General features: G+C 36.4%; 1 protein-coding gene across 1 annotated transcript in view; it reads left to right on the top strand.

Annotated features, from left to right (window-relative positions):
- The window catches only part of LOC133534821 (calcitonin gene-related peptide type 1 receptor-like), a 69257-nt gene that overhangs the window by 3097 nt on the left and 40337 nt on the right, over positions 1-25823 (top strand). The window contains exons 2-4 of the mRNA XM_061874113.1: positions 19149-19357; positions 22165-22297; positions 25315-25405. Of these exons, the coding sequence (XP_061730097.1) occupies positions 19225-19357; positions 22165-22297; positions 25315-25405 (357 nt within the window). The 5' untranslated portion in view covers positions 19149-19224. The remainder of the gene's footprint in view (positions 1-19148; positions 19358-22164; positions 22298-25314; positions 25406-25823) is intronic.

The following is a 25823-nucleotide window of genomic DNA, read 5'->3' as shown; positions in this document are numbered from 1 at the left end:
AAAACCAGTGGCGTACAAATAGGACTGACGTACAAACAAAAGACGCGCGGATAGGCTTAGTTTTTTTACCACTGGCCAATGCGCGAGGTTGCTGCATTTTGCATGTTTGCCATGTTACAAATTCTAAAATGCGCGTTTTCTCAGAGATAAGACCTAGGTATGTATATCGATTATCGACCCCTAAACCCCCATATAGCAAATTTCATCAAACTCGTTAGAGCCGTTTCCGAGAACTTTGAAATATACAATTATACAAGAATTGCTCGTTTAGACATGTCGACTAGTGTTTCAGTAAACTGCTCTAAAATTGATCAATAATATTTAAACAATTTTAGCGATATAAGTGTAAAATCAAGTAATTAAAATTAATATTCTCATAAACTGTGATATGTTGGTACCTACTCGATTTATATTTGGTGCTTTTGATTCTCTTGCTATGCTCAACATTCTAAATTAACATAAAATCGTTCCCTTACACGGGGTCTCTTGTTGCAATAAATAACTATTTCTGATAAAATAGACAATTTGTGCAGATGTGATTTTGTGATGTGCAGGCATGACTCGGTCGGTACCGGAGGATCAAAGAAATAGGGGGTCGCAGGAGCGGTAGGACGCTTAGCCTGTAGGGCCAATAGAGTGCCAGGGTTGTCCGGGAAATGGGAGGCGAGCAGCACCTTTAAGGTCTCCGTGACTGAACTTATTTTCAATGATTTTGGTCGAATTCAGGGTTAACGGGCGGCCTTCTCGTACAACCGGCGGAACAGAATTTTTAATTTTTTGCGTCAGTGATAGATTCTGATCGTCGTCTTTAAAATGCAATGTCGTATACGGAAAAACCATCAGGTTGTGCCAGTCTTTGTCTCAGTTGTACGAGGTGAGTCGCCACGCCGATTCTGGCCCCGCGAGGAATCCGCTTAGATAACCCCACAATTCCATAACCCCACCCTGCTCATATAAGTACCTAAATAGTACTTATATAAGCCCTAGCTGAGAGATGTGTCCTAAGTTTCACGTATGATCTTTGCTTTGCTTCCCTCGATCGGTCTTTAGCGTTTGTATTTGTATGAACCACTACTACTATATCTACTGCGGAATCACTATTTGCGCACTGTCACACGCACACGGTAGTTATAAGGCATAGGAGAAGTACGGATAAAATGACAGGGTGTTTTGTTTTTGAACCATATCTCGTTATTTAAAGTAATTATAATTAGTCTCAGTTATTAATGCTGATCATAGGTTCATTGACTAACATTAAAACAGCCTTTTTATTGAATAGGAACATTAAATAGGAAAGGATTTATGCAGAAAAATATACAGGAATGAAAAATACATTTTGTCCATATAATATGGGTAAAATGACACACTAAGCATGGACGTAATAGCATACTAAAGTTCTAAGGACAAAGTTTACAATAAAAATGTTTGGTCTTCTTTATAACATCAGCACATGAAGCATAAGCCCAACGAGGACAATTTTTACATCGTAATTAGCTTTCACCGGGCTTAGAACGGGATTGAGTTCATTGCGATTATTATAGGGACAGTTGGCGTCATACTTTGTATGGCATAGACTATGTCGATTTATGATGATGTCATTTTGTCCAATTGTAAACAATACTCATTAAGAATTATATTTAATTAAAATAACCGCCCATTGTAGTAAAATTAAGACATATCAGTAGGTTTTTTTAAATACTACGTCGGTGGCAAACAAGCATACGGCCCGCCTGATGGTAAGCATTCTCCATACCTTATGTAGGCCTGCAACTCCAGAGGAGTTACATGCGCGTTGCCGACCCTAAATGATGTATCTCATGTCATTTTGTCCAATTGTAAACAAGACGCATTAAGAATTATATTTAATTCGTAATTTTGTCCGTATTTTCCCTACTTTGAGCATTTTAGCTCATGGGTCTTCTTATCTATAAAAGGGTACTACCCTAAGGATAGTTATGACGCCCCAAAAAAAAATCGCTGAACGTACATGTTAGTCAAATCGGTAACATTTTATGATTCTCAATCATTGGCCTTGATGTAATCCGTACCTACTGCAAGCGACACCATCTTGAAGTTTTGTTCGTATTAAATACGGTGCCCAAATAATATACCTATAGTAAAACAACATCGTAACAAAAACGTCGTAAGCAAGGATAATTTCATTCATGCTGTAATAAAGTCAGACAATAGCGCTCATAAAATCAGGCACCATTATGTATGAGTACTACATATTCGCTGAGTTACTGTCTATGCGAGATTGGGCAATTTGTTTCAGACTCTAAGCGTCTTTGGTTGGTTGAGTTGATTTGAAGCTTTTGGAGCTTCAGTTAATCTGGTTTGGACTTTGAGTCCAAATCAAGTTTACCAGCGAGCGATGGAGCGTCGTACATATTCTAGTTGTTTAAAGAACTGATCAAATCACGAAAACGGAACTGCGCTCCAGAACTCGAATTGTAGATATGGATGTTAAGACCGCATAATATAAGCTTATTTAAGTGGGACTGGGCTGTGCAAGTCTGCCGCATGTCTCAAAGGTAAACCAAAAAGGAGATAGCGAGACGACATAAGCTGCTCCCACGTATGATATAACAGTCAGCGTGGGAGCACCATTAGACACAAAATTTGTCGCGAACGTATTGCGAACCAGCTAATATTTGCCAACGTCATGGAGTAGATGGCGCTAGTAGTCACGTTTAAGTTAAGTAACCGCTTCTAGGTTATAGGGATTTTTTGAGGGAAGTTGAGAGGGTAGATGAGAACGACAGTAGGAAAAAGGAGGTTGTGTGCGAACAGATCGACGCGGCAGTGATATTTGCTTTTAGATCAAGTCAACAACGTTCTTATGGTGTTATTAGAATAATGATGTGTCTCTGGTATATTGTGACCAACGCTATCAGTACTCAGAGTGAACAGTGATCCAGTGAGGCTAATACAGGGTGGACAAATAAGAATGATACACTTTGTTTTTAAATTTTAATTACATTAAGTGGAAATTTTATTAAATATTTTTTCATAAATATATTATTCAGGGTTGGCAATTGTATACGGAAGATAATTTCTGCCAAATGTATACCACTAGCAGCAAGCAATTTTATCTCAAATGTTTCTGTTGTTTAAAACACGTTGATTGCTCGATTAATTTTGAAAAAAAGTGACAGTGATTGGCACCCAAATTCTCCAAATTTTGTACCTCTTGACTTATTTCTGTGGGGCTATCTAAAATTACGTGTCTATGCTAACGAGCTGATGAAATTTAAACAGTTAAAACCGACTATTCGACACAAATGTACTAAGATAATGCCAAAAATGTGCGAATAGATGCTGAACATTGGGATGATAAGGGCTTACATTTGCCTGCTGTTAGAGGTGGACATATGTCAGACATTATGTTTCGCATGAATTTGCCAACCCTGAAGAATATATTTTTAAAACAATACCTAATAATTTTTGAACTTAATACAGTTAAAATTTAAAAACAAAATGTATACTTCTTATTTGGCCACCCTGTATGAACTTAAGGTAAACTTTGTGTGAGGAATGGGGTCGCTATAAGGGGAGGTTTGGAGGCGACTATTAAGCTCAAGAAACTAGGTGGATAATCATGTGATACTCATGTTATATGTAGGTAATAAAGTTGGACACCAGCACAACTCATATCGTCATCTCACTAACATCCAGGCCTCGTATAGGTATGTAGTACATTTTACATATCGCTTTCCAGTATCCGTAAAAGCATTAGCTCATTCGATAGGTTAATAAGTATAGTGAGCTTGACGACAAAATTGTGGAAAATGTCAAGCGAAGCCAAATAGACAAAATCGGCTAAGAGTATGCGGGCTATGCTCAGTGTAGGGTTCCGTAGTTACCCTTCCGTCACAATAGGCTAAACTGGAGCTATTAGTATAATAGATTGTTAACCAAGGGATGAAATGGTTCCTTTCATCCGAGTGAAACAAATAGGCAAATTTTCATAATCAATACCTAATTAAACCTAAGAAAAAATGTAGTTTTTATTTTACCGTTCCATCGCCATGCATGATGTAGTATCCATGCTAAATTGTAGTCTGCTAGCACTAAAGATCACGGAGCAAAGCCGCTGCCGGACACACAGACGGACATAGCGAAACTATAAGGGTTCCTAGTTGACTACGGAACCCTAAAAATGTGGGAAGTCTTTGCTCAGCAGCTTTGCTGAGACACTAAAATAGGCTAATAAATAACCTACCTATTTATAAAAGATGTAGGAAGCGCTATTATATATTTAAGTATTTTATGCACAGATTTTATGGATAGAATATTATTTATTTACTTACTTAACTTCCTCCAAATAATTAGACGTCGTTATTTATTTTATCTTCTGGCGTACTCCTATTTTAATTTAACGTGTTTACTTTATTAAAGACATTACATAATAATATACAGGTCGTCAGTATAAAAGGCGTCAAATTTAAAAAGAGTTTGCAACACTGTATTGAATTAATTTGTAAAATAGCGTGCTAATCGCGTGTATTGTACAACATTTTATAGTATATAAGGCCCTATTTTTTTTTTCATTAGCATATTACGTAACTGTGTCAACAATTTCAAAGGCCATATGTACAGTCAGCATCAAAAGTAGCGAATGAAACAACGCCTCAAAAGTATCTGATATTCTAGATACCTTTTCCAAATATAGATACATTTCTAAAATTCGCGCTCAAAAGTATATCTTTTACAGTCTTAGTTGTTCCATATTAAAGACATCACTTTTTGTTGAGCTGTTACAGAATGGTAGATACTTATGAAACGTTATTTGATCCGCTACTTTTGATGCTGACTGTACTCTAAAACTTTGTACAATACACGTGCGAAAAGTTAAAATACTGCCTTCGGTCGTGTTCGAATTTGTCGCCACTCGTGGCGAATTTTCTATTTTTCGCACATGTATCGTAATATACTATTACAGTGCATATGGTACTTTACCGCCCTAGTGCGGTAACTAGCACCATACGTGCATATCGTCGGGGATAGTGCAATACCGCGTCACTAACAAAATCGAAAGAGTTCGAAATTCAAACAATGTACAAGGTAATTGGACCTTACTGCATTTGTTATTTACGCGGTATTGCACTATCCCCGACGATATGTCGAAAATTTCAAGGTCCATATGTACTGTACAACGTTGAACAAGAAGAGTTATATAAAATGCATGTTTGTGTTTCACTTGTCGTTGAAATACTTCTGAGCTCTTTTTGAACGTGTGTGTGTCTTGACAAAATGGCAGTTCTCTTTTATGTACATGCATGGCAGAGGTAAAATTTCCATTTCCTTGAATAGTGGTTTACAATTTTCTAAGAACCATGCTCCACAAATCGCACGTATACATTTCTTTTGTAGTCTGAAGGCACTAGTTATGTCGGCTGAGTTTTCCCATATCAATAGGCCATATGATAAAACCGAAGCTATGCATATAAACATAGCCATGATATGCATTCAGCGCTGTTTCTATTGATGCAATCTTGCCGTAGTCGTTTCAGTAAGTATACGAAGCGATCTAGTTTGTTACATATTTATAGTGTCTATATGATGTGTCCATTTACAATTTTCATCAATGGTTATGCCTAAAAACTTTATTGTATCTACTTGTTCCAGAGTTCTGTCTTTATATTGTACTTTCAATGGCAAATGATTGTTCCTGTAATTATGAAATTGAATAAAATTTGTTTGTGCTTTGTTGATCTTCCAATTGTTATCATTAAGCCATGTTATTTTTATGTATAGCCGTATTTATATCTTCCTCGAACGTTTCTAGATTTGACGAGCAGATCGTGTCGTCAGCGAATAAGACACACTCATGTTTCGTTGAATTAGGAGGTCATTGATGTACATTAACCTTTTTCCAGGCTGACAGTTCAAAAATGACAATCGAATGTCAGTCTTACTCATCGAAAATAGAACACATGTTTGAAGAGCCGCATGTGGGAAATATATATCACTTAGCCTGGTAAAGGGTTAAGAATAGTAATGGTCCCAATATGCTTCGTTGCGGCACTCCTGTTGTAATAGGTTTTAGTTGAGATCTACTCGTCACTTTACTTTCGTTTTCATGTTTTGTAATTTCTATACAGTGGTTGCGGTCCGTAAGATAGCTTCCCATCCACTCTTTACATTCACCTCTCATTCCGTATTTTTCTAGTTTCGTAAGCAAAATATCGTGATTAACAAAATCAAAGGCTTTTAGCATATCTAAAAATATACCCACGATAGGAGTTTTGTTATTCAAGCTTTCCGTTATTATTTTTAGTAAGTGAAAACACGCCACTGAAGTTGAACAGTTTTTCGAAAACCGAACTGCTCTGTAGGGCTAAGATGGCCGGCTCTTTATCATTTGTCAACATGCCTGTCACGTTCTAACAAGTATGTAACGTTCTAACAAGTGTGCGAATGTGACGGGCATAGTGACAAACGATAAAAATGGAACCATGCTGCGACTGCTGTGTTAAAAGATGATGTTTTGCGACAAATTTTAGTAGCCGGTTATACATTGTACGTTCAAATATTTTGCCAATAATTAGTATTAATGTGACCGGTCTAATTCGGATAGTTTTTCAACTCTGTTTTATCGCCTTTCTTGAATAGACAACCGCTAGTTTGAGCGCTTTTGGATATCGTCTCTGTTCAAAAGAAAGATTAATAATATAGCTAAAAGGTTCACATATAAATGTAGCACATCGTTTAATTAAATATGTATTTAGTTCATCATATCCTGTTGATGAAATATTACGAAGGTATCTTATAATTTTCAATATTTCGTTTCCTTCCGTGCGCTGAATAAAAATAGTTTCGTTATTGGTGTTCTTAATGTTTTTGATACTTTTCATTAATTTATGTCTTATATCTCCTGAAGACTCCGATGTCACTAATTTCACAAAACAATCATGAAATGTTTCAGCAAAATCCATGCTGTCATTATGTCACTTCATTTTCTATTATTTTATGTACGCACTGATGTTTAATCTTCCACTTACATTGTTTTGTATTACTTTCCAAACTGCCTTACATTTATTATATTGTTTGTTAATAATTTTGTATCTCTGAGATTTAATATTTAATTGTACAATTGGTATTGTTTCTTATGAGCCTACTTGTTCCTCTTTTAATGTATGCTCTTTAAATATAGTTGCCTCTTATTTCTACTACGTAGACTTCCTGAGTCCGTTTGTCAGCCATTTTAACTTTATTGATCTATTGTTCATTTTCTTTTTATATTCTGGAAAACAATGTTGATGCAGTAACACCCGCCAATTATGAAACTCAGTAAAAGCATCGCCCACTTCTTGATTTTGGCCTATACACGGCGCTCGCCGCACACAGCCGCCGCAGCAAAAACCTCGTCGTCACCGTTGAAAACGTGCCGGGCCGACCGACACACGTCCTACCTCTACAAGCTCTGCCGCTGTACTGAGATACGAGCGCACGTATGGGTGATTTTCGTAATTCGGGTTTATTTTAAAAATAAAAAATAAAATATAGTAGAATTTCATAATCATTCATTAATGCATATCGACAGTATAAGCAAATGTTGCAGATTTCATGAGTATGAAAATAACTTCGATATGAAGTAGATTTTCGTAGGAATTGACACTTGTTTCGAAGAGAAAATTGAATTCATTTTACTTTGATTTTCTCTTTCTCAAAGGCATGTAGGAAAAATATCGTATCGTAAAATATTCACCTTTAGCAGAGTAAACTTCTCAAAATTTACATATACGAGCTCACAATTCAGTGCTTCACGCGGTTTTTCGTAAACGACCATCGGAAAAATTAAATAAGTCCTTTTTCTAATATTTAATATCGTATTCCTAAAGATAAGAAGACGTTCTATAAATTGTATATACAGGTGTCAATCACAAAGAAAAAATCAACAATGAAAATTGGTAACGCATTGGACCGGCTATCCAAAGATGTGGGTTCGAGTCCCACGTTGACCAGAGTTGATCATTGTTGATTTTTTCATTGTGATTGACATCTGTATATACAATTTATAGATTGTAATGTGGTACGTTCTACAATAAATAAAACCGGCCAAGAGCATGTCGGGCCACGCTCAGTGTAGGGTTCCGTAGTTATTCTTCCATCACAATAAGCTAAACTGGAGCTTAAAGTATAGTAAATTGTTAACCAAGGGATGAAACGGTACCTTTCACGCGAGTTAAACAAATATGCAAATTTGCATAATCAGTACCTAATTAAAGTAAGTCTTTTTACTATGGGAGAAACTTCTTGCGATAACTCAAAAACAGCTAAACTGATCATGTCCGCTATAGTTTTCATTTAATGTCTTTCTTAAGCTCTACTTCCACGGTTTTTTTCATATTTTTTGGACCTATGGTTCAAAAGTTAGAGGGGGGGGGACACATTTTTTTTCTCTTTCGGAGCGATTATCTCCGAATATATTCACTTTATCAAAAAATGTTTGTTGAAGACCCCTATTATTTTTGAAAGACCTTTCCAACGATACCCCACACTGTAGGGTTGAAGCAAAAAAAAATTCACCTCCACTTTACGTGTAAGGGATACCTCCCTCCCTCCCTCAAAAAAATTATTTTTTTATATTTTATTGTACGACTTTGTCGGCTTTATTGATTTATATATCCATGCCGAATTTCAGCTTTCTAGCACTAACGACCACGGAGCAAAGCCTCGGACAGACAGACAGACAGACAGACAGACAGACAGACGGACATGGCGAAACTATAAGGGTTCCTAGTTGACTACGGAACCCTAAAAAGGAAAATAAATATTTACATATAAGAAGACGTTCTTACTGGAACAAGTACTTTTTGTTTCTAATAATGAGTGTAAAGTCCTGAATTTCTTCGAGGAATATTATCAATTTTACATTACTTCGACTTTTCTTGCGACTTTATTTTGTTGGACAAAGCACGAGAGCGTTCCAATTATAGTTTTTGAAGTCAGTTCATAACATACCTTATTACTCAGTTTGTATGTAGGTACTCAGTTGCTTTGTGTAACTACACTTAGACGTTTCCTATTTGTACTTGAGCGGGAATGTTTACGCGGGCGGCCGGCCTAGCGACGAGCCGCCTCTGACGCTTTTCATTTTTCAATATAAACTGCGCGCCGTGATTTACGATGGCTGTCATAGATTTTTATTATCATCTTCTTCAGATCTGTTACTTTCGTATACACAGACAGTTGTGTATAATATTAAAGTGTCTGTAGTTGGGGTAAACACAGACAGCAAACGGCGACCAGCTAACCAAAACTCACAAACAATCACACAGTGCCGTGGATTGTTTATTTTCAGTTAAATATAGAAGCCTAATGGAGTGTGGCTAATGGGTAATACACTTTTTACAATGTTAAGACTCGTATGAAGCTGACCATACGAAAGCATGTATATACTTAACAGTCTGTTTATTGTGCGAGTACATACTTGGTATTTGGTATGGTAATGTTTTTTAGTACTTACACTCGACATCTAGGCTTTCGAATGATAAATCGTAGGCTTTGACACAGTCTTTGGACATCAAGACTGTAATTCACTAATAACTCACAAGACACGAGCAGTTATAAATAAATAAAATAAATATTATAGGACATTATTACACAAATTGACTAAGTCCCACAGTAAGCTCAATAAGGCTTGTGTTGAGCAGTTGACATATACAACTTAAACGTGACTACGGAGTTTTTGTATTAAACCGCATTTGTTGTGGACGTTTCTTACAAATTTCACCCGAAAAATGAACCAATGTGGACTACTGTTTTTTTTTGCTCACCAGTTGGAGCCACTCTTGAGTAAGGTCCAAAGCAAAGCTGTCAAAGTCATTGTTTACAAAATATAACCCCACATGTAAAAAACTAACCTATTAATTTACTCGACCAAACACCAAACACAATTAAGTACCAAGGACTAATAAAAACAAGTACAATAACAAAACTTAAAACCTACTACTAAAATTAAGTACGTAAAAAAAAAAAAATTATTGGCTTACCTATTAATAAATAGCTCTTTCGACCCGCTTAGTTTTACACCTCTTTTCCTTAACTCCACTTGTAAAGTACTGAAACTCATTGACCCGTAATTCATATTTTCAATATATAATCAGAGATATTACAAAAAGGACTCAAAATTATTAAGAATTATTCAGATAATTGTAATAAAGGCCCGTAACAATGGCGCCTCTAGCGGCAAATTCATACGCGGTAGTCCTCATTTACATTTTAGTCGACTGGTCTGGCCTAGTGGGTAGACCCTGCCTATGAAGCCGAGGGTCCTGGGTTCGAATCCCGGTAAAGGGCTAAGTCATGGATGTTTTCTATGTATATAAGTATTTGCATATTATATATATATATATATATATATATATATATATATATATATCGTTGTTTAAGTACCCACAACACAAACCTTCCTGGCTTACCGTGGGACTTAGTAAATTTGAATAAGAATGTCGCTATAATATTTAATTATTTATTTATTTATTCACCAAATCGTCTTAGAAATTATGCAGCTACGGTTCCACTCGTAATAGGGATACAATATTCATACATACGGCCTAGCTATTCAACATGCAAATAAAATTAATTAGGAATTACTAATAGAGCATATTATAGTACGCCGGCCGTAACTCGTATCTCTGGGATGAATCACTCGTCGCGTCGTGAACACCTGTTGTCCGTTAAAAACTATAAATGAGATACGCAGCTTAGCAGTTGACGGGTTTTTACTACTTATGAAGAGTCTTTAAAACCAAGAAGTAAATGGTCGAGTTGGTTTGAGTGCCGACCAATGGGTAGTGGTAAAGATATGGTATGGACATGGTGGTCATGGGTTTGGTTATAGAGTTGGTCATGAGGATGGTCGTGCGGTGGTCATGGGGTTGTTCCTGGAGGCGGTCATGGGTTGATCGTGGGGTTGATCATGAAGGTGAATATAAGATTGGTCATGGAGGTGATCATGGGGTGGTCAATGGGGTCCAGGGCTCCAGGCCGTTTGCTTACTTTGTTCGTGTCGGAGTCTGAGACCTAATATGAGCCCAATTGAATAATACCAAGTGTTCAATAATGCTACTCCATCTTTTACTAGGAATTCTTAATTAATTCATACATTTATAAAGGAATCAGTTCAATTTAGTCCGCACTTGTCCCGGAAAATAAAAATAACGTAATTTAATTTTTATATAAAATATTTTTTTTATAAATGTGGAAATCCAATTTCAACCATAATTCATAAGTCCAGCATACTATACGAAATTACGTGTATGAAACACGTATTTAATGAATAATACCTATGAATGTGCAATAAATACAAAAACGCGGGAAAACCTTCATTCTAATTCTAATTTGGAAATTCACCACGCGAAAGTGCGGATCTCAGGCTAACTCATGAAAATGCAATGTCTTAAAATATTTAACTTTTACGAACAACCCGTCGCTTAAAATTTATGCGACCAAGTGTGACATGGAAGTCAAGAGAATGGTTTTGGAAGATTTTCAATCGAAAATAACGCTTTTTTTTTTGTTTGTGTCTTTATTTATTTATTAATTTAGAACCATTAACAATTAAATATAATTAGAGTTAAATGTAAATATAGGTACAATACAAACTTAAACTAATTAAAAACTAAAAATCTATATCTAAAGAGGGCCCTTGGGGCATAGTGCCAAAGATACTGGCAGCATTTCCTCGCTGAATCGCAACGCTTATTCGTTGAGAGCGGAAGCTGCCAGCTGGGACTGGACGTCGTTCGATACCCCCCGTTAGGGGGGGAAGGGGGGGCCGCTTCCGCCTTTCGGCTGCGGCGGCTGTCGCGGGTCGCTTCCCACCGTCCGGGAGGTCAATTGGCCGTCATTTGGGGGACGGTATGTGTGGCTGGTGTGGGCCAGCTCTTCGCTACCGATCGTTATCCAACCCTACGACCCCTACCCTGGTGATACCGTTTGAGCGGGGCCAGATTTCGGGGTCGCGGTGAAGGCGACCAGTAGCTTAGCTGGCGTGTGCGGCGTGCTGGTGAAGCTGCCAGCTCTTTTGTCCCCTGTTACGTCAACCAGCCGTTTGGCCAAATCATTAAAGAAACTCTGAGCTCCCGGGCCCCACGGACCGAGGGTCTCTACACCGAAAGGAGCAAAGTTATAATTGGCGTCGAGACCGCCGTATTGCCGCCTTTTATTGGCCAGCCTCGGCAGCCGCACCCGTTTTCTTTGTAGTACCGTGAAGGTGAGACGGTGCCAGTGTGTCCACACAGGTCGCGTCCCACACCAACACTCGGCCCATCCTCCACGTTATCAGTGACATACCATCAGGTCTCTTGCCATCGTCCCGGGTTATACCGGCCGACTCGAGTATCGCAGGCACGTTGACGGTGACAAGAGACCTGCGGATAATGTCATTGAGCGCGGCGTGACGTGACAATCGCCCCACGCTTCGCTGGCAAGACAGACCATGATGCTCCCGCTCGTCCACGTCACTCCCTCATTGGCATTTATGCGGTGCACAGATTGATACCCCCAGGCGCAGCTCAACTGCGACACGGAGGGTGTTCCCATCTAGATGAGTGCCAGTATTGGGAGAGGGATATGCGTTGAGTCAGTGGCCAGCCTCCCTACAACTAACTGCGATCAAACGAGCGCGTTCAGCTCCTTCGTTGTTATCCAGACATGTGCTATATGTTAATTTCGATAAAGCATCGTCCCAGCTTCTCTGTGATTTTGGATTATAAGGAGGGTCCCGGGCAGGCAGACAGCCAGGCATTTCTAGCATCGTCCAGGTCTGAGATCTCAAAGTTTGTGGGTAAAGCCCTTAGGATTTTTCCTATGAGATCAGCAGAGCTGTGAACAGACGATAGAAACGCCGGTAATAAAATTAAAATAACGCTTAGTTTTTAAATAAATAAAACTATGAGTTTTTGAGTTTTGATAATTGAATTATCCGCATTTACCCAATATACCTTAGCGCATTTCCTTTTCGTCGCAGTAGTAATTTTTACACAGACGCTTTTCTGCCTACTCTGGAGCTTAAAATAAATTTAAAAGTGGAAAAAATACTGCCTTGGGTGAGACATGAACTCACGGCCCCTGGAATTTCCCACTTTTATATTTATTCTAAGCTTAATCGTTCGCCGGCGTTTCAGCTGTTAAAAAAAATAATTTACCCCGCAATATATTGATTATTCACAGTACTTAGGTATTACTATACAATCACTTTTCATCACATTCCATCAGCGCGGTCGTGAACTTTTATGTAAGTGTAGACCGTGGCCACTAACGGGTGAACTTCCTTGGCCTTTAATTGATCCCTGTTCATCTGGTACGACTTGCCTCAGCGGTTACCTGCAGTGTTCCCAAACTAAAATTTTCTAAGCTCTCATCTACCTTTCGTATTATGTGGCCGAAATAAGAAGCAATTTGTTTCTGATATCGTAGAAAGACGGATCATGACTTAAAGTTACGAAAGGATTGACTGATTGGGGCGTGTGGCGGTCGAAGACCTCCGCAACATGCGCATCCAGCACCTCATATGTAAAGTGTTCATCCTCTCACGAGCCAGAATAGTCCACGTTTCTGCACCATAAAGGAAGATGGGGAACACCAGAACACTTTAATACTTCTTCTTCCATATTTTATATAGATGAGTCATAGTCATTTATCGTAAATTTTTCGTTTTCATCATAGTAAATCATTTTTGATATTCGCACCCCCAAAAATTCTGGAAACGAGTTCTATAATCACTTATACTAAAAAGTTCACGTCCGCCATCTTGAATTTCAAAATGGTCAATTTTCAATATTTGCATGTCCGCAATCTCGCAATACAAAACGGACGGAATGTAATCGCTGGTAACTAGGCAGAAACGCGATGATGTAAAAGTTCTTAAAACCAGTACAGTTTTCCTATTGTGAAGAATCAATATTGTGCACACCGCACATAGGCAGAAAAGCGTTTGTATAAAAAACACCGAGGCATTATATACTGATAAAAATATATTACGCAGAATCGCAAATAGCAAGAACCACATATGTCTTGACCATATACTAAATCCACTATTGGGAAAGTAGGTTCAAATCGTGCTAAACATAACAATTAAATATTAGTAATTAAGAAAAGTAACTGTCATTTCGTTCCCGCAAATATACTACATAATTAGTCGCTTGCTACAATACTCATACATACCGCTTAGCATGACTTACACTGTCGCGCGCAACGCCATAATAATGTCGCGCGTCACGCGCGACCTCAAGTATGGAGTCGCAAGCGACTCTGGAAGTAATGCTAAGCTGCCTGGTACTGACTATACCTACGCAATCTATTAAAATGCAGGAAAAATAATTATAGTTTTTTTTGTAGAGGAGGAGGAAAATGCCTTGGTAGCCAAGCGCTAAGAGCGTGCGACTTTCAATCCGGAGGTTGCGAGAACCCCGGCTCGTACCAATGAGTTTTTCGGAGCATACGAGTATGTACGAATGATATCATTTGATATTTACCAGTCTCTTCTGATTAATCCCAATACTTAAGGTGTAGGCCTAGTTTCTCCTCAGGGTTGAAATGTAAGATGGCAGTCGCTTTCGTAAAATTTGTGTCTACGCCGATTCTCGAGCTTAGTTGCCAAGTGGACCCCAGGCTTCCATGAGCCGTGGCAATAAGCCGGGGCAAATGCAAGGAAGAAGAGTTTATTTGGTAGAGGTTAAAAGGGGGCTTAAAGTTTGCCGTATTACAAGAGCCAAGATAAATTCTTCAAACACGCGGATGACATTTGGTAACTAATCTAAATACTCTACAAAACCGAATCAGTCATATCTATATCAATTCACTGATAAAAAAATAAAGCTAGAGAGGACCTTTTATTAAAAAAATGTGGGGTCAAGGAGGGAACAGTGGCTCGGTAGAAAAAAGCCAGGTTGGCTCACAACCTAATTTTAACATAGAAGGGAGGCGATATTTGGGCGAACTTACATAATGCGTTGGTGTAGGCACTGAACAGGGGCAGTTTTTCGTGTCAATGTTTACAAACAAAAAAAAAATTACAAAATACAATTACAAATATGGAATCGATGAAATAATATATAGTTTATTAAATAGGTATACTGTCTCTAAATGTCAAATTACACAAAAGAATTAAACTAACCAATACTAAAATTCTTTAGAGATGTATAAGTCTCTATGTGTCAGTTATAAAATATAAAAAACAAAATCATTAAATTATCCTTAGAGATGTAAAGGGTCTTCAAGACTTGAATTCTTATAAAAAATATTTAAAAGACAAGAAATTAAATGAGACATGAACCGAATGAAGTATCTCAGATGTAGCGAAGCCTATAACTTTTTAAGAAAAAAAAAATCAAAGAAAAAGATAATTGTCTGAATTGCAAATCATTTTAGTACAGTTCTACAGGGTATAGCCAAAATGTATAAATCTGACAATTTTTATTCGCGACGTCGGGATTGGTCCCATAGTAAAAGTTGCTTAGTAATAAGTATGACCTATATATTCACCCCGTAAATTATTGTAGGTGAATAAACAAACACCTTGTACCTTGTATGTATTTAGTAATGTACTCGCAACCGAAGTAAAGAGTGTAAATAAAACATATATCATAGTTACTTATAATTGTCACTTTTATTAGGATTGTTTTCCTAAATATAGAGTAATCATTGTACACATTGAGAGTATACATATTTAATGAAAATAACATAACAACGGATCAATAGTTGTCAATTCATTAGTAACTCACATTTATGTTGACTTTAAAATGTACTTATTTCATTAATAAATTAATAGGAATGAATATATAACAAAAGCAAACTCAAAAACAAAACCCCTTATATTTAACTGCATCTAACAATTATATTTTGTAATAATTGTTATTGTGTGACAAAATCTAATATCTGGGAATAAATCCAAATTTTTAACCGACTTCAAGATTTCAAAAGAGGAGGTTATCAATTCGGTTGTATGTTTTTATTTAATGTTTGTTACTCCATAACTCCGTCATTTCTGAACCGATTTTGAAGATATTTTTTTTGTTTGAATTGATATATTTACAGATTGGTCTCGTTTTTGTCAAAACTCAGTTCTGATGATGGGATCCATGAGGAATCGAGGGAACTCTTCAAATGTGAAAGGCATACATATAGTGATTTTTGTATTTTCTTTAACATATCAAGCTTTTACATTTAAAAAAATGACATTTGATGAAGTGGAACTACTGATGATGATCAAAAGGGAACTCTTCAATGACGCCTAGTACACGTTTGGCGATTTGTCCTCTTCGCTGTGTTTGTTAAGCAAATTAGATTTTCAAGACAAATTTTTGTCAAGTTCGAGTTCTGACGATGGGGTCCATGAGGAATCGAGGGAACTCCTCAAATTTATAAATGCATATATATATATATATAGTGAACTTAGTATTTTCATTAACAAATCAAGTATTAACATTTTTAGAAGTGACATTTGATGAAGTGGAACTGCTGATGATGAACAGAACGGAACTCTTCAATGATGCATAGTTCACGTTTGGCAATTTGTTCTCTTTGCCAAGCAGTTAGGTTTTCAAGGCACTTTTTTATATTTCTATCCTATTTAGTTTTTTTAATAACTATTGCTCTGGTGCTTTATTTCATGCATGGTGTGAAATAATTTATCTTAAATACAGTCGAATACCCTATTGGGGTACCTTACCAGTCAACCATAGGGCAAATTTGAAATGGGTCAAGTAAGGTGCAGTCACAAAAAAAAACATGTTACCTCCTTTTCTACATAATTAGGCGTAGGACGCTGTCTTTTTAATTTCATTGTATGAAATCTAAAATCAAAATAATCGTTCTTTCACCGGTCTCCCTCATTGAAGTCGGTTTTTTAGGGTTCCGTAGCCAAATGGCAAAAAACGGAACCCTTATAGATTCGTCATGTCCGTCTGTCTGTCCGATTCTGCCACTTTTTTCCGAAACTATAAAAGCTATACTGTTCAAACTTGGTAAGTAGATGTATTCTATGAACCGCATTATGATGTTTACACAAAAATAGAAAAAAAAAACAATAAATTTTGGGGGTTCCCCATACTTAGAACTAAAACTCAAAAAATCTTTTTTCATCAAACCCATACGTGTGGGGTATCTAAGGATAGGTCTTTAAAAATGATATTGAGGTTTCTAATATCATTTTTTTCTAAACTGAATAGTTTGCGCGAGAGACACTTCCAAAGTGGTAAAAAGTGTGTCCCCCCCCCCCCCGTAACTTCTAAAATAACAGAATGAAAAATCTAAAAAAAATATATGATATACATTGGTATGCAAACTTCCACCGAAAATTGGTTCGAACGAGATCTAGTAAGTAGGTTTTTTTAATACATCTTAAAATTAAAAAAAAAAACATCAAACTCATACGTGTGGGGCATCTATGGATAGGTCATCAAAAATGATATTTAGGTTTCTAATATCATTTTTTTCTAAACTAAATAGTTTGCGCGAGAGACACTTCCAAAGTGAAAAAATGTGTCCCCCCCCCCCCCCCCCGTAACTTCTAAAATAACAGAATGAAAAATCTAAAAAAAATATATGATATACATTCCCATGCGAACTTCCACCGAAAATTGGTTTGAACGAGATCTAGTAAGTAGTTTTTTTTAATACGTCATAAATGGTACGGAACCCTTCATGGGCGAGTCCGACTCGCACTTGGCCGCTTTTTTTCTTAAAAATTATGTATTAAACTTTGTACCAATATTTACTTAATTGACGCGACCCGGACAATAACATGGCCAATAATAATCTTAAAAGATCTTATTTCAAGCAGGTGTACTGAAGGACAAAGGCCTATATTGTTCCTGCGGGAGTTATGGATTGTGAAAAAAAAAGCAATAACTCCCTAAAGAGTTTTTTAAATTATGTCACGATTTCATAGAAACCACAAAGTGTAAATGAGTTTTACTTCAAAATTACTGCCGTTATTAATTTAATCTGTTTGTTTATGTTTCAAAATATTTAATTTGGTTAATTTAACAGCAGTTTAAAATGATTTTTTCATAATTTTCAATAGTGGCATTCGTGGCTGAATGCCGAAAGGTCTATGCCTTCGTTACCTAACCTGTCAAAGAATGACAAAATGGCGGACGAATGTTTGAAATGTCACCGTATTTAAGATTTCTTTTTTGCTTAATATTTAGTTTTTTCATCGCAAGTGTGATGTAGTGTGATGAGTAAAGTACTATTAATTTTCCAATTGATGTACTTAGTTATAGTTTGAGTAAAGAAATTTTAAGTTAAAATCTATTTACCTTATTTGTACTACAAATATTTGTACTAAAAATTTCTGCAATTTCTTAGACAATAAAGATTCTTTAAACCGAATAATCTACGTTCGCAAATGGTGCGTCTTTGTCGCTCTCGCTAATAATAAGAAAGAACATAAGCCTGTCTCTTTCTTTAATACGACCAAAAATGGCGTCCGGTTTGTTTAATTAAAGATTAAACCGAAGAAAAACGGATTATTTTAGCTTACTTACGAGTGATACGCTATCAATTTTTATGCACTTCTGCGGATAACTCGAACATTTTGACATAACGGAGGTCGCCATTTTGTTGCATAATTCTTGTTATTTGTGAAAACGTATTAGCCGGTGTACACCTCTCGCTTGCGTCAGGCAAACTGAGAGGATTTTGTCACAAGGAGAGTACTTCAATTATGGAGCGTGCTTAACGTATCTTGTATAAAGAATTGTAGGTTTTAATAATTAAAATTTGATTAAAATATCAGTCGTATGATACGCGTGCGCATTGGTCATTTTACTCATATCGGCCTTCTTATTGCGCGCTCGCTTCCAGCTCGCGCACACTATATCATCTCGCATGCAATGACTAACGTAGCACACTTGTATCATAATGTACTAATTAACGCACCGCACTAAACAAATATTAAAAATGTAATAGCACTAAGATCGATAACATTTAAAATGTTTACAAGAAATTGACACTTGCTGTGAGGCATACAGCACAGCTACATCGTATGTGTCACACGATTCATATCAGCGTATTTTTATGAATGAACAGCTATAAATATATACATATCATAAGTTGGTTGGTACCAATGTTTACTGAAAACATTTGACTGAACCGCGATAACAAGTTATCATAATCTTTTGTTACAGATGTGACAGCCGGCGGTGGCGTGAGCAACTGAACAGTCCCGCATCGGACAATCACTACAATGTCCAAAAACTGAAAATGCAAGATTCAAATCGAACAATCGACAGCGGGGATCCGAAACTACAGTGGATTACGAAACTCGTAGAAGAGTGCTATTTTGGAAATGTCAATCATAGTACGATATTTACTTCGACAACGAAGATTAATCAAGGTCAGTGACAGCAAAAAAAAATATCATGCCTACGGCGTGTTATTGTTGAATTTAACTTTCACTTTGTAATAAAATGTTTACAGGCCAATTCGTACACTGACATCAAAATGACTTTCAAATGATGTCATTTGTGACGTCCCATGGGTAAAAGTACCTTATGGCTGTTGGCGTTTACGACGCGTAGCAGCGTATTCGTATATGAGCGTGGTGAATAACAGCGTAAACGCCAGCCGCCATAAGGTACCTTTTCCGTGGAACGTCACATACGTATAGTTATCGTGAATTTCCCTCGTACTTATCCATACATGTGATGAGTAGATTTCAACATATATTTAAACAAATAACTTATTTTCACATTATTGATTCAAACAAATTTAAAATTTGACGATATAAATATAATTATTTTTCACATAAATATTATCTATTTTTTATTCAGCAAGTAATATAATAAAAAGGCGGCGGATGAAGGGTTCCGTACCATTTATAACATATTAAAAAAAAACTACTTACTAGATCTCCTTCAAACCAATTTTCGGTGGATGTGTGCATGGTAAGGTATATCATATATTTTTTTAGTTTTATCATTCTGTTATTTTAGAAGTTACAGGGGGGGGGACACATTTTACCACTTTGGAAGTGTCTCTCGCGCAAACTATTCAGTTTAGAAAAAAATATCCATGGATAACCCACACGTATGGGTTTGATGAAAAAAAAATTTAAGTTTCAGTTCTAAGTATGGGGAACCCCCAAAATTTATTGTTTTTTTTTCTGTTTGCCATTTGGCTACGGAACCCTAAAAACAGTAAAATTAGGTCTTAAAATAAAAATCACAAACTAGATACTAAATTACAATTATAGTACACAATTGTATTTATTTCGGAGGGTTTTACGTTTTTATAAGAATTTCCGCAAGTTAGTAAAAAAGCCGATTTTCATGAAGTTTTTTTTTACTTGCAATATTATTTAAGTAAAGGTTACAGTTAATTTTGAAACAATTTCAAGTAATGCAGAAGAATTATATAAAAATATCCAATATTATTGATCTAAAGTTATAGTTTTCCTCTAATTTACATTTTCTTATATACTGCTATTATAATAAATAAAAATCGTGAGACTTTAAATTAGTATACATATATTATTTATTCAAAACTTTCTACAAAAATATTGTAATCGGTTGATATCCGCGTATATCAAAAAAAAACCGGCGGTCATGTTTTTAGTTCCCCCTCCAGACTATGGACGTGAATCACGGCGCGATTTCGCGGACCGAACTTATCGCGAGATTGACGCCGAGTTCGCACTTCGCACCTCCTTTGACGCAGGACCAAAAACCGACAAAAACGGGGAACAATGGGCGAAATCGACGCCACACTTCGCGTTCTCTGCTTCGCGCCCGGTTTTGTGCATGAGTGCGGACAGCCCTTTAAACAACTTCGCTTCCGACATATCTGCGACACGTTGTCCCATCTCATTCTACAATCGCTCCATATCACCATGTTGTGCCAATAAATCTCAAGGGTGAGGAAAAAAATGGAAAGTAACCTAAGGAAATTAGAAATTAAAATGTACACCATCGTTACATTTGTAACCGTCCAAGGGCGAATCTCGTGGACCGGTTTTATTTTATTTCAATAAACAACAAACAACAAAGTAGGCCAATCAAATTAGATTTTCCGACGAAGTTATTCCCAGCAAGCTGGGAATCCTCCTGCGATTGCGCAAACTCAGATTACACGCATTTAGGACCAAATGAAGGTATTAAAACAATTTCCAGTTTGCTGGGAATTAATTCCTCAAAACGCTTTTTTTGGATCTAATTTGAGTAGCCTATACTAAAGGATGTATAAAAGCAGAAAACCATTATATGAACAATAGAAAACATTTTGATATTTTTTTGCTTTTAAACTCTTACATTTATTGTTTTCTTTTTTTTTTGGGTGTACACAAATAATATGTAAATTACTTTCTCAGTCCTCGCTGTCAATCGATTTAACAATTTCCATAGTAATGGAAATCTGTACCCAGACCAAATGAGACCTGTCGATGTCTGCAAAGACACGAGTGCCTGGTCCCAGGCGACCCGGAACTGAAATGCGCGCTCCAGAAATATAATTACGATATCCCTATCTAACCTACATTGTTAAATTAAATTACGTTGCATAATTGACAACAACATCTATCAGTACAGTTAAGTGTTCAGTTCGAGAACAAGCATGTGATCGACATTGGGATTTAGATTTAAAGAATCTTTATTACTCATAAGAATATTACAATTCACTTACATGAGTAAACATACTTATACTAAGACTACTACGAGTATATTTTTATTTGTTTATAACATTACGTGCATTTTTTTTTTGCCAATCTAACATGTTTTTATAGGCTGCAATGGTTCCAATGACCATTTCACCGCCACCGGTTCCATAACACCATCCCGTCCATCACACCATAATTCGCATAACACCATCCTGTGCTCAAACTGTCCGAACGAAGTCTGTAATGAAGATAGCATTATGTTGTTAAAAATAAAGCTTGGAAATATAAGTATTTAATCGACCTCCACTAGGCTTATTTTTTATGTTATTAGGCGGGTCCACACAGAGCGAGTGTGTGGACCGCCTATTATAAGTGACTCTGTGTACAAACTAAAGGAGGACACACGCTAGAACGGTCACGGGCTCACGGGACACTTCGGTATATATGATGGGTGATCACGTGACGCCGATTGGACCCGGGCTGTACCGTACTAGCTTGAGTCATCCTTAAATTGTCGTATAATTTTAAACATGAAATTGATTGACTATTAGATGAGGGTCCCTGGTGTCCGGCGATGTTTGACGGATTTGCCTGCTGGGACCCGACACCGGCGTCGGCAATCGCAAAACAACGCTGTCCAGAATTTGTCATCGGTTTCGACCCCCGACGCTACGTATTTAAGAGGTAAGTACTTTTGAAATTGTATAAATGCTAAATTTGCATAATCATTTTACTACAGTAACAATAATTCAACACAAATATTATCGTTTAAAAAACCATACTCTGGTACTTAATATACCTACTTGAAGACTGTTGAGCAAGTCATACAAAAAATATGAATATGTAAGATAGAAACATTATTATAAACTTCCAAGAAAATATTTTAAAATTATTATTTGAATGATTACATTGAATTAAATGGTGTTAACGTTTAAAATTTAAACTGAACGAAGCTTGTTCGATTTTATTTACGATGAAATGAATTGCAAACATCCGCTATATAATTTCTCTAGGTTTTCACAAACAGAATATCTGGCAAACGTAACTCTTGAGTAATATAGAAATCATTGCTCAAAGTAAGAATACGGTCTATAAAAGTGCACATTACCCTACTTTCTTAAAACGTTTTTTTTTAATACTTACTTTTAACTTTACCCTTGTCACCACCACGGTAACATCATTACAGGTCTAACCTAGTTTAGACTCCAATACCTCACAAAGGTCATCGTAAATATCGGCCAAGAGCATGTCGGGCAATGCTCAATGTGTGGGTTTCGACTTTCGTAGTTACCATTCAGTTAAAACAGGCCAAATGGGGGCTATTATTAATGGAATGGCTATTAGTACCTTCGCAGCGCTCTGTACGTCCTTTTACTAAGAAGAGAATATTCGCTATAGTTTTCATTGAAAGTATTTGTTAAGCTTCTGTTTCATGATTTTTTTCATATTTATTGGACCCATGGTTCAAAAGTTAGAGGTGAGGTGGACACGTTTCTTTTTTCGATGTATCTAATTGACAGTGCGAGCTCTCTTGTCTCATCTTGGCAACATTTTATATGACAATGTTTCTGGTGGGATTAAGTACTTACTCGAACGAACTTATTGATATCTTAGATTGTGTTTTGTTAGAGCTTCACGGTCGACTTCGGTACGGCAGTTAATCGTATATCTTTTTAGCCTTACTTGAGGACCGTAAAACATGTTGAGATAGACATATCTCATCCCAAGACGGCAAGGACACAATAAAACGAGTTTAAGTGCGTCTTTTTTATTAGGCGTCGTCCTTTGAATGTCCATTATTGTTGAGGATATGTGTATTTGTAGCACAGCATACATTTGTATTCTACACCTTTAACCACTGCTAAAAAAAAGAAATAAGAAAACGACTATGAACAGAACCAAAAAATTATGAAAATTTTTCAGCGTGCGTGATTCATGTTTTTTATTTATATTAATCTTACGATTTAAGAATACAAATCTCACAAGCAAGGTGTATACTCGTTCCAAATAACAAATATGGCCACTACCTTAAGCGTGAATAAGCCCAAATTTGGGCTTATAAAATTGTTTATAATTTCATAATAAATAAAATTGTGTTATATAACATTGCGATATTTGTAAATGTACAAATGTCGCAATATTATGTAACACAATTTTTATAAGATAACAAAATATAAATTTCGGTCTTGATAAATAAATAAATAAATAATATGGGACATTATATTATAACACAAATCAACTAAGTCCCACAGTCAGCTCAATAAGGCTTGTGTTGAAGGTACTTAGACAACGATATATATAATATATAAATACTTAATTACATAGAAGACATCCATGATTCAGGAACAGATTTTTGTGCTCATCCCACGAATAAATGCCCTTACCAGAATTTGAACCCGGGACCATCGCTTTCATAGGCAGGGTCACTACCCACTAGGCGGCCAGTCGTCACCTATGTACTTTATGTTCCAAATTTCTATTTTTTTGTTATTTTGATTTATTTGTTATATTCATCCGCAACATTTCGAAAACAAAAACGAATCAATTGTTGATGTATTAACATTTTTGCAATACAGTTTCTTTAGTCTAGTCGAATTTTGAAAACGTTTTATGCAAAGTGATTTCGCTTTTTCATTGTTTAAAGCTCGTTATTTACAGAATTGACAACTATTATGTTATTATTTATTTCTCGTACACAAAAAAAAAACTACAGCAATCATGGCAAAGGATACCGTCGATTTAGTTACGCCACTTGGGCCCAGAACACACTGGAACGTATTGGATTGAAACGAACGTCTTATTAATCGTCATAATCTCTAGATTATGATGGTAAAAACAGAATCATAAAATAAAAAAAAACCGGAGTCTTGGAAAATCCTGCATTGAAAAAATGATACTCGAAACAAACTTTTAAACACATATTCATAAAACTTTACGGGCCTGATTTAGTTTAATTATGTTTTATCCCTTTCTTACAAATACTTAAGTCAAAATGACAGATAAAGACAAACGATTCATAGCTGATTCAGGCCAGTAACGCGTTTATGAATAACGCCAATATACGCTACACACAACACATACATTATGGCAGTTAGTGTCAAACTAGAATAGGTAATACAGACTTGTCTACGCACCATAAAGTTTAGTACCTACAGAGAGATTATAATCCCCCTAAAAACCTTACAGCTTAGGTAGAGTTCAGCCTTATGTCAATGCTATAAAGATATTGACGATGGCAAAACTTGTGTAAATAAATATATTAAATTACGGAAATAAACAACACAATATCTTTTTATTGTGTATTTTTAATTTCTGTAGGGCTAATATGGTCGGCTCTTTATCATTTGTCACGATACTTGTCACGTTCTAACAAGTATGTAAGTGCGAAAGTGACGGGCATAGTGACAAGTGATAAAAATGGAACCATGATACCGCCGCTGTTGCATATACACCTAATATTAGGTTTATTTCCGTAATAAAATACGTAATATATATAATAGTTTGCATAATATATGCGGTGGGGACCAAAATCGACTATCTCTCCTTTAAGCGTGTTCAAGCTTACCTACATTTAGATTAGATTATATAGATACTTTTATAATGCCGCTATATTCATTCATATTCATTATCTCCATTAAATACGGTAGTATAAGCCCATTAGGGAATTCAACCTCATTACTCAAATCTCGTTTTTGTAATAGATGCACGGAAAATGGGACATGGTACATGCGTCCAGAAGATAAAAAACCGTGGACGAATTACAATACTTGTGTCGACCTGGAAGACTTAGATGTAAGTACCTATTCTTTTAATCTATTAATTATTTCTTGCGTCTATATAGAACCTATATACTATCCCTTTCCTATCTCAAATTTACCTACATAAACGTTTATCCCCCGTTCCACCCCTTTAGGGAATTAATTTTGGGATAAAAATAATGTTTATAGCAATATTTGTTACGAGGCGGTATCAATGGCTGGCCAAATAACCTGTGTTGCCGGTGTTATAGTAGCGGTCGCACTTTTATCATCTGTTATAGTGGCCGACAATTTCTTAACTCCTAAATATACATATAAAGTATTTGTGACGTATGACACAATCGACGATAATGCCCAATACACAATATAATTATGTACAGCTTGCACACATGTGGGGAACCCTAAAAGTGGGTTCGTTTTTCATATTTACGGAGTAAAATGCATAACAAAAT

This window comes from Cydia pomonella, chromosome 1, assembly GCF_033807575.1.
Source record: "Cydia pomonella isolate Wapato2018A chromosome 1, ilCydPomo1, whole genome shotgun sequence".
In the NCBI taxonomy this organism is placed as follows: Eukaryota; Metazoa; Arthropoda; class Insecta; order Lepidoptera; family Tortricidae; genus Cydia; species Cydia pomonella.
Note: the sequence above shows the minus strand (reverse complement) of the source record. Positions and strands in the feature narration are given on the sequence as shown.